General features: G+C 52.5%; 1 protein-coding gene across 1 annotated transcript; it reads left to right on the top strand.

The window, feature by feature from the left end:
- Nucleotides 1–254: 254 nt before the first annotated feature.
- Nucleotides 255–8671, top strand: LMO2 (LIM domain only 2). The gene is made up of 4 exons (XM_068148439.1): nucleotides 255–337; nucleotides 453–633; nucleotides 4082–4297; nucleotides 7674–8671. The coding sequence occupies exons 1-4, from the start codon at nucleotides 331–333 to the stop codon at nucleotides 7891–7893; spliced, it is 624 nt and encodes a 207-aa protein (XP_068004540.1). The 5' UTR covers nucleotides 255–330; the 3' UTR covers nucleotides 7894–8671.
- Nucleotides 8672–9973: the final 1302 nt, after the last annotated feature.

The raw sequence follows: 9973 nt of genomic DNA, 5'->3' as shown, positions 1-9973 counted from the left end.
ATTTCCTTCTATTGTATTTGAATCGTGATCAGGAAAAAGGAAATGAAACCAGAGACCCGGGGCTGAGCCACGGAGAGTCAGAATAATCCCAAAGTGATGCTGATCTCCTCATTTCCACCACCTCCAGCCGGCTCCGGAGCATGTCCAGAGCTGCCCAGGCAAAAAGCCTGAGCGGAGCCCGGCGAGCCCCGGGCTGAGGCAGCGGTGGCAGCCGAGGGAGCCGAGGCAGCCGCTTCCCCCCCGGGGCCGGAGCCGCAGCCGGGGCCGGAGCCGCAGCCGCAGCCGAGGGAGCTGCCCCAGAGGCCGGTGCGCAGGAGGAGCGCGGCGGGGATGGGAGGTTAGAGCCTGCAGAGCCAGAGCCCGGGGGAGAGCAGCCCGGGGAGCCGCAGCCCCAGCCCAGCCTGCTCTTTCTCTTTCTCCCTCTCTCTCTCTGTCTGTCTTTGGTGTTGCAGGAGGAAATCCTGTGAATGTCATTGGGGGGCGGAGGGGGAACTCAGCTGCTGAGAAGGCTCCGAGAGCAGACAGCCTGTGCGGGGGCAGCGGGGGCAGATCCCACCACCACCGGCACGCTACAAAGGAACAAGCCCTGCCAATGTCATCGGCCATCGAGAGGAAAAGCCTCGATCCTTCCGAGTAAGTGGCTTCTTTTTCTTGCCAGTCCCCTCCTCACCCTGCTCCTCTCCCCTCAGGAGCCTTTCCACGGCCGCTCATCCTCCCCACCGCAGCCACTTGCCACCGGCATTGTGTCCGCCAGCGCCTGCCCGCCAGCAGCCCCCGGCGCTCCTTCACTCCCACTTCCATTCCCCGCACCGGCCACGCCGGGCACCGGGCACCGGGCACGGCCGCCCGGGCTGCCCCGGCCCCCTTCCCCGAGGGCGGAAAGGCTGCCGGTGGGGTGGAGATTGATGAGAGCTCCTCAAGTTGTGGGAAAGAACATCTGGGTGCGGAGAGAGGGCAACCTGCCCCCCGTTCCCCGGGTAGGGCATTTGTCATCCCTTCATCCAAGCTGGGGGGGCTGGGAAGGGCTCGGGGAGAGGAAGAGCATCCCGCGGGCTAAAGCTGAGGGTGGCTTTCATTTGAAGGGATCTTCTCTGCCCCATCTTTCATCCACCCAACTTGATGTCGCTGGTTACAGGGAAAGGTCAGGGCTGTTATCTGTGGGTGCCCAACTTCCACATTTTCAGAATGCAACTTTCAAGACCTTGTAAGATCTGCTGTGGTGGGGGCAGGGTGCTCTGCGAGGGGCACGTTGTCACTCCGATGAGATGAGAGGATGTTGAGAATTTCCCTCTGTGGGCTTGCAGGGAAGGGACCAGCTCCTGTGCCCTGAGCCAGGCTGTGCTCCGCAGCTCTCCCGTCTCACCCCAGCACCCCACCGGTGAGCGGCAGGGTAACAGCATAAACCCAGAGCCATTGCAGCCCTAACTGCAGTCGTGCTTGCCTGGAATCACGATAAGGGGGAGGCGGGGGGGATAAATAAATATAGCATCTCCCTTTGCAGAACACACCAAACCCATTGCTTGTAGTAAACTTGAGCCACGCAGGGCTTGCCTCCTGGGAGGTACTCGAAGTGCTGCCGCTTGAAGCCTGGAGCAAACACATGGGAACTGCTTCCCTTGGGGATTCAAGCAATTCATCCCATGCCACAGCTGATGTTTTATATGTTTTATATTTACTTATTTTAGCTTTTAGGGTGGGTTTTTAAAACCAAGCCAGAGTCCAAGCTCCCAGGTGCCTGGTGTCTGGGTTTCAACCACAAAGTTGTAGGAATCTTTATTTATTTGCTTACCTTCTGCTGTAGAGATGTGAGCCCATGGGCATCGAAAAGCTGATGTGCAGAGCAGCAGTTCTGGCCTGGGTACACATCCACCAGGCTGTTGCAGGGTTTAGGGCTCTCAGAGACCTGGTTTGTGATCCCTGAGATGAGAGGTTTGTGGAGTACACCTAAAGCTTCAAGGAATGAACACTGAATTGTAGTAATGTGGCTTTCCTTCTCTTGGAGAGCTCTCAGATCTTGTCAGAGCACAGCCTGCATGGTAGGGCAGGGAAGATGAGGTCCAAAAGGATAAACCTGGAATAAAACTAGGGCTTCACCAGAGCTCCCCATGATTTTAACACAAACTCACAGAGCTGCTGGGAGAGGGATGTGGTGATGCAGGGCACAGCAGTTTAAACTCAGAAGAGCAAGAACCAGAACAGAATATAATCAGCTAATATCTCAGGGCTCAGCTTGCCTAAATGAAACCTTCAGGATCAGTTTCCTGGCACGGGAGTTCTTGGGCAGTGGTAGTTTCTCCTTGCTGAATGAAGTAATTTTTGCCCAAGAAAACTGCTGACCCACTACATAAACAGCAGTAATGTGGTTTTTTTCCCCCTATTGCTTGCTGCTGGGGAGCAGCCTGATCCTTCTGCCAGCAGTGCAGGTCTCCTGTGCCCCCACCAGCCTAAGGGAGGACAGCTGAGAGGCAGAAGCAGAGTGCTGAGGAACTCTGGGTGAGAGTGAGAACCCAGCAACATACAAAAAACGTGGGGCTCCACTCCAGCAGAGGTTGAGCACCTTGCCCATCAGCAGCCAAACACAAACCTCCCTGCCACTAGCCACAGCCTGAAACTTAAGCAAGTGCTTAAAGGGTTGATCCAAGAGTTTTCTCACTTAACTTCCCTGGGATTTGGGTAAAGGCCTCTGTGGCAGCAGCAGCTCGCTGCAAACTTCACACACCTGAGCTGAGGAGCCTTGCTTTTAATCTTTTAATTATCCCCCCCAAGACCTTGTAGAAAATAAATACAGCACTGAAGGGAAGTAGCTTTGAAGCAAAGTGCTGCATTATCCCCAAGCATTCCCAGCACCACCCTGGATGAACAGCCAGTGCTAGTAGCACAAAACAGCTTTGGGCCTCTTTCACTCAGGGTTGTGTAAATCCTAAATCAATTGTTTGAGCTGTGTTGTCATAGACCTATCCAAAGGGATTCACATCCTTAGGTGAAGGGGGAAAAAACCCAACCCAGTCCTGCAGTACCAAGGGGTAAAAGCAGCAAAACTTGAAGCAGCTGGGCAGCAGCCTCATCTGTTGCCTTCATCCCCTCTGTGCTGTTCAGAGAAGTGACACCCCCAGAGGTACATCTCCCAGCAGAAAGGTGCCTGCATGGGCAGTCTCGTGGGTGCCTTCTCAAGTCCTTCAGCCTGTGGTGAGGCAGAAATTCCCTTTGCTCCCAGCAGCTGCACTGCCAAACCCTGCAAGCTCAGCTTTACAACATGAGCTCCTGCAGTTTTGGGGTTCACACACCCATGTTTACTGCTGGGGTTCTTCACTAAGCTACAGGTGAGTCCAGAGGTTGCCTGTCTTGATTAGGTCATTTAGAGTTGCTTATAGGTAAACCCTTAAAGTCTTGTTGGAAAGGAAAAAATAGCATTTTTAATGGAAATGAAACATTGCTGTGTGTGGTGAGCAAAGCAGAACTGCTTGGAAAGGTGAAGAGTCCAAGCAAGACCTTTGTGGTTGCTGGCACTCGTCAGGCGGCACAGACACAACCGGCAGGCTGAGGGCATGCTGGATCCAGGCAGCCCTTTGATTGCTCTTCTGAAAGAGAGTGATCTTTAATTATGGGAGGATCACACTCTGGGAAAGGCATTTCTTTTGTAAGAGCAGTGTGCATTGGGACACATGGCTGAGCAACCCATGCTCTGTCCAGGAGAAGGAAAACGATGTCCCTGGCCAGGCAGCAGTGTCCCAGCAGCGAGCAGATGCCTGTGCAGAGTGAATGCACAGGGGTGAGGCAGACAGTGCCGTGATTGTGCATCATGCTTTGAAGAAACAGAAAGCATTATCAAGCCTGGGGCCATGCTTGTTAACTCCTGACTTCTCAACCTGTCCCTTTGTTAAAGCAGAACGGTGAAGTCCTGCTCCCTCTCATGGCAAAGGGGACAAATGATTCACTCTGCTGGGAGGGGGAAGCGGAGGCAGTGTAATCCCTGCTCGAACTTGGCCAAACTTGCCTTCGGTTTGCTTTTCCTTCTCCTTCTTCTCAAGTGGGTGCTCTCAGAGCAGATTTTGCCTCTCCAACGATTCTTTCATTCCCCCAGGGAGCCAGTGGACGAAGTCCTGCAGATCCCCCCGTCGCTGCTGACATGCGGCGGCTGCCAGCAGAACATTGGGGACCGCTACTTCCTGAAGGCCATCGACCAGTACTGGCATGAGGACTGCCTCAGCTGCGACCTCTGCGGCTGCAGGCTCGGGGAGGTGGGCAGGCGCCTGTACTACAAGCTGGGCAGAAAGCTCTGCAGGAGGGACTATCTCAGGTACACAGCCCCCTCCTCTGCTTCACAGCAGCTCAGCTTTGCTTCGTCGTTTGGGCAGGGACCCCTGGGGCTGCTGAGCCTGCAGAGGAGCAGCCCCCGGAGGGGATCTTCTCAGTGCTCAGCAAGAACTAAAGGGTGGGGGGCAAGAGGATGGAGCCAGACTCTTGTCAGTGCTGCCCAGTGACAGGACAAGGGGCAGTGGGCACAAACTGGAGCCTGGGAGATTCCATCTGAACAGGAGGAGAACATTCTTTGGTCTGAGGGTGCTGGAGGCCTGGAGCAGGCTGCCCAGAGAGGCTGTGGAGCCTCCTTCTCTGGAGAGCTTCCAACCCCTACCTGGTCATTGTGATCCTGGGCAAGCTGCTGCAGGTGCCCTGCTTTAGCAGGGGGGTTGGACTGGATGATCTTGAGAGGTCCCTTCCAACCCCCTCCATGCTGGGATGCTGGGATCTAATTAGCACAGCCAGTGAGCAAATATCCAGGAAGAATTCATCCCTGACCACTCTTAAAACCTGGCAGCAGTTGCAGTTACAGCACAGCACCATTTGCAAGCTCAGGACTCACACCTTGGGAGTTCATGCACAGGTGCTTTATGGTGCTGCTGGGGTTCTCTGGTAAGTTAGAGACCAATCCAGAGGTGATCTGTGATGATTAGGTCACTTCTAGTTGCTCACAGGTTAAATCTTCAAAACCTTGTCAGGGGAAAACAAAGAACATTTTCCAATGCAAACCTTTGCTGTGTGTTGTGGACAAACCAGGTTGATTTGAAAAGGTGAAGAGCACAGAGTTACAGGGTGGGAAGGGACCTTAAAAGGTCATCCAGTCCAACCCCACTGCAGTAAGCAGGGACCTGCCCAACTAGAGCAGGTTATGATGAGTCCCTTCAAGCCTGACCTTGAATATCTGCAGGGATGGAGCCTCCACCACCTCCCTGGGTAACCTGGGATGGACTTTGGGGTTGTTGGCATCTGTCAGTGTGCACTGACACGACCTGATAGCTTCAGGGCAACCACACACTGTCAGGGTGGGATCCTGGCAAGTAGAAATTAGGAAAAGGTGATGGATTCCAGCAAGCTTCCCCTGAGCTGGCAGTGAACCACTTCCCCCAAAGGGTTTTAAGCAGTTCTGTGCCTCTCCAAGCATTGCCTTGGAGCTGAGAGGTCTCTAAAGCCAGGTGCCAAGATCAGTGGCTGATGAAAGATCATTCAGTTTGCTCACTTAAGAGCACGGTATCCAAGGTAACTGAATTCAATTCCTTTTCCTGATGCTGTCATATCAGCTTCACAAGAGATGCTGAACTCCACCAGCCAGCAGGGCTGCTCTGCCTGCCTGGTGCCTGAAGCTGCTGTCCCTGATACATGGCTTGATCCCTGTCTCCTTCTGCATCCCTGGTAAACTTCCCTGGGACCCTTCAAGCAGCAGGTGCTGTATGTTTGCTGCAAAGCTGCAGCCAGCCCAGGAAAGTTTCATTGCACCAATCTGGAGCCAGTGGAGCTTTAGCATTCCTAAGCCACTGAATCTGATCCTACAGAAGCACTTGGTGCAGGAGTTTGAGACACTGGTAAGGTTCACCTGGCCAGGGTGCTGAGCCCTCTCGTCTGAACTCTGCTTTTGCCAAGAAAGGTTGGACCAGCTGGTCCTTGAGGTCCCTTCCAGGCTGGTATCCCATGGTTCTATCATTTTCATTAACAGCTCTCAGCCTGCTTTGCCAAAGTCTCTAAGTAGAAGGATTAAATCAAACTTTAAAAAAGAAGAAGAAGCAAGAGAGTTAGCAAAGGAGCTTTACATTCCCAACTCCAGCTGAAGTGTGTTGGCCTTTGCTGTGCTGGTTGTGCCCCAGCTCATCTGATGGCTCCCAGGTGTGTCAGGGGGTCTTTGGAGCAGAAGGGTGGTGTTTGACAGCTCTTCAGCTACCTTCCTAAGCTTACCTGCCACTGAAAGGGAACCCAGACTCTCGGGGGAGTTCCTGGTTGTGCTGTCCCTGAGCTTTACCAACGGGGACTAAGTTCTGAGTTGTGCTGGTGGGACTGCTTGTAAATACTCTGGACACAGGAGAGTCCAGCAGTGATGGGGTGGTAGTTACACTCTCCAGATGGTTTCCATCTTAAAATGGAGGCAGCAGCCAGTGGGGCAGCACAATCAATGTCTTATCCTGCAGTGAAAGTCCACTTTTTATATCTTTAATAATGCAACATATATCTTCCCTCATTAGTGGAAGATGTGGCAGCCTTTGTGCCAGCTTTAGTCTCCCTCTCACCGGGCAGAAGCAAACACTGACACCTCCTGGTAGCTGAAAGAAAGGATGCCTTGTGCCCTCAGAGGACGTGGAGCAGGTGCAGCACATGCAAGAGAAGCTTAGGAGGTGGAAAACCTCTTTCCAGAATTGCTATGGAAATGCAGAAGTCAAACCCCACAGATGCACACTGCAAGCAAGCAACATGTAGTAGATGCATTAGAGGCTCCTCTTCACTGCAGTGATGCCACCAGGATTAAAGAGTGCTCCACACCAGCAAGCACAGGGCTGGAAGGTCTTTGCATGCACACTTCTGAAACTCAGCAGAAGTGGCTTCATGGATAGAGAAACGTTTGGGTTTGAAAGAGTCTCCAGTGTGGAGGCAATGAGCAGAGAGAGGGGAGTCTTAGAGCAGAGAGAGGAGAGTCTTAGAGCAGAGAGAGGGGAGTCTTAGGGCAGAGAGAGGGGAGTCTTAGAGCAGAGAGAGGGGAGTCTTAGAGCAGAGAGAGGGGAGTCTTAGAGCAGAGAGAGGAGAGTCTTAGAGCAGAGAGAGGGGAGTCTTAGGGCAGAGAGAGGGGAGTCTTAGAGCAGAGAGAGGGGAGTCTTAGAGCAGAGAGAGGGGAGTCTTAGAGCAGAGAGAGGGGGGTCTTGGAGCAGAGAGAGGGGAGTCTTAGAGCAGAGAGAGGGGAGTCTTAGGGCAGAGAGAGGGGAGTCTTGGAGCAGAGAGAGGGGAGTCTTAGAGCATGGTTTGAGACAACTCCTGTCTGGAAACTGCAGCAGCAGCAGCTGGAGATAGGCAACAGTTATCAATGGAAAGGTAATTTCTATTGATCACAGAGGTGGAAGTATTGGCATGGCACTTCTGTACACTATGACCTGGGGAAACTTTGGTCCTCCTGAGGCTGCTCAGCAATTCAGGATAAGCTCACTGATCACACTGGAAACAGGTGAGGACCTGGGGGGTTTATACCTCAGTTTTTGGCATTGTAAAGCTCAGAGCTCTGCTTAGCAGCCTCCCGTGTGCCCTCTGCCTGACTAGGTAATGACTAATGAATCACAACGTTGTGTTCTTGTTTTGAGCTGGGTTTTTCCCATCTCCCCAGCAAAGGACCCCTGCTTACTTCTCTGCTGTTGCTGTTCTAGGCTCTTTGGCCAGGACGGCCTCTGTGCCTCCTGCGACAAGCGAATCCGGGCTTACGAGATGACCATGAGGGTGAAGGACAAAGTCTATCACCTGGAGTGCTTCAAATGTGCTGCCTGCCAGAAACATTTCTGTGTTGGGGACAGATACCTCCTCATCAACTCAGACATAGTATGTGAGCAGGACATCTACGAGTGGACTAAGCTGAACGGGATGATCTAGCAAGGCCCTGCCTCAGCAGCTCCGGAAGGCATCTCACGGGCGACACCGACGCACGGCTGCAGCGAGGAGACCATCACCCGAGCCCTGGGATGGTGTAAAATGGGGGGGAACACCAGGGAGCCAGCCCTTTGCAGGCAGTGCAGCATAGAACCTGCAGTGTTGATAGGTGAGGAAGGGAGGCCACAGCAACAGCAGAGACACTGACTCCTCTTAGTGAAGGCACAAGGACCACAACTGACACCAGCCACCAGGAGGGAGGCACGGAGCAAGGTGACAAATGGCTTCCCGTGGCTGCAGGAAGAGCAGGGACTTGTGTGAAGAGATGTTTGGACTTGGCCACCTGCAGACTAGGATTGTGCAACTGAGCTCTCTTTTTGTCTTGTTTTAGTTACCCAGTGTAGACAACAGCTCCTAACGTAGGCATGAGGGAGAACCCTGGCAGAAAAGGGCTGCCACTACCGGGGGCGTTTGCTCTGGCATCACGCTTCAGGCGGAGGAAGGGGGAAGAGGGTGGGGGATGGTGTTGCATGGATTTAATTTTGTTCCTTGAGTATGGATCCTCTAGTCCCAAAGTCTTCTTTAAAACCAGGAAAATATCCTGCTGAAGAGTGGTTTGGGGGCACTGCTGTTTCGAGGTGAGATGTTCCACAGATCATTTCTATACAGATATAAATCTAAAGAGTTGTTCAACTATTTTATTAACTTAGATTCTATTGAGAAAATATTTGTTGTGTGTAGTAAGACTCTGCAGCCTTAATAAAAAGAACAGGAGGTTGGAGTCTTGTTGGTTCCTTCTTTTGGCACCGGGCTGGGGGTTTTTTTTTGGTGTATTATTGACTCTGGTTTTGTAGCAGGGTTTCTACACTTGCTCTGTGGCTGATGCCTGCTGGACCCACTTCAGGTTGTGTTCAAAGCAGTCGTGAGGACAATGAGGTTTCACTGAGCCTTGCAGAGTTCTTCATGCTGAGGAGAGATTAGTATTGTGTGACACTGAGGCTCTGGTCCTCATGAGGGTGTTTTGAGGCTGGTGGGCCACAGATCAATATGTTTCTGTTACTTCACATCACAGGCAGAGGCTATCTGATCTCAGAGCAGATGGTGTAAGGTCAAGGCCTTCTAGAGAGGTAGCTTCTCCTGATTTTGCTCTGGGTGATTGAAGCCCTGAGCCAGCAATGTGCTCTTGTGGCCAAGAAGGCCAGTGCCATCCTGGGGGGGATTAGAAGGGCTGCCAACTGCAGAGGGTTGGACTAGATGACCTCTAGAGGTCCCTTCCAATGCAGTCCACTGTGTGATGCTGTGATTTGATATCTACCTCCTACAGAAACAAGCAGTGAGTGTTCTGGCAGGCTGAGAGTGACCTCCCCACGGAGCCCTTCGATGCTTCTGTGATGCTGTTTTGCATTTCACAACGGAGATATTGAGAGCTCTTTCTTTCCTTGCTTTTGCTGTCACAAGCAGCGCTGGGGACAAAGCCTTTAAACCTCATTAGCAGTGAAGCTGGGGGCTGACCATCCTGAGATCGTGCTTAACAACTACACTTTGAGGGTGCTGCAGTTTAGCTCTTCCCAAGTGAGATGCTGACCTCTGGAGGCCACGGGGAGCTGCTCATTAGGATAACTCAGCCTAAACCAGATCCCTGCCAGCTCGGGCAAGACAGCTGTGTGCTTCAGGAAGGTTTTAAGCTGAACTGGCAGATGATAACTTGTGCCAGAAGAGCCTCTGCTTGGTCAGTAGCATTACCCTACCTGTTTGTTGCTGGGCTCTCCCCTACCAAATTCCTTACTCTTGCTGTCCAGATCCAGGAGGAGAGAGACAAGATTTCTCTCAGCACTAGTGTAGCCAACACTTCACACCCATCCTCACCTCAAGTATCTAAGGACTCTCCCCTGAAGCCACAAGAAAGTAAAATGTTCCAAAACCAACAGCAAAAATAAAGGCAAAGAGGCTTTGAAAGCACAGCAACCTGAGTGCGACCTCAGCAGCTCACACTCACAGGCATCATCCTTTCTGTGCTTTGGGATCAGCAGTATTTTAAGAGGCCTCTCATCATCCTCCAGCATTTCCCTTCTTTGTGCCCACT

This window comes from Melanerpes formicivorus, unplaced genomic scaffold, assembly GCF_026170545.1.
Source record: "Melanerpes formicivorus ecotype bairdi unplaced genomic scaffold, bMelFor1.0.p_v2 SCAF_16, whole genome shotgun sequence".
In the NCBI taxonomy this organism is placed as follows: domain Eukaryota; kingdom Metazoa; phylum Chordata; class Aves; order Piciformes; family Picidae; genus Melanerpes; species Melanerpes formicivorus.
The sequence above is the reverse complement of the archived record's forward strand: the minus strand, read 5'-3'. Positions and strand labels throughout refer to the sequence as shown.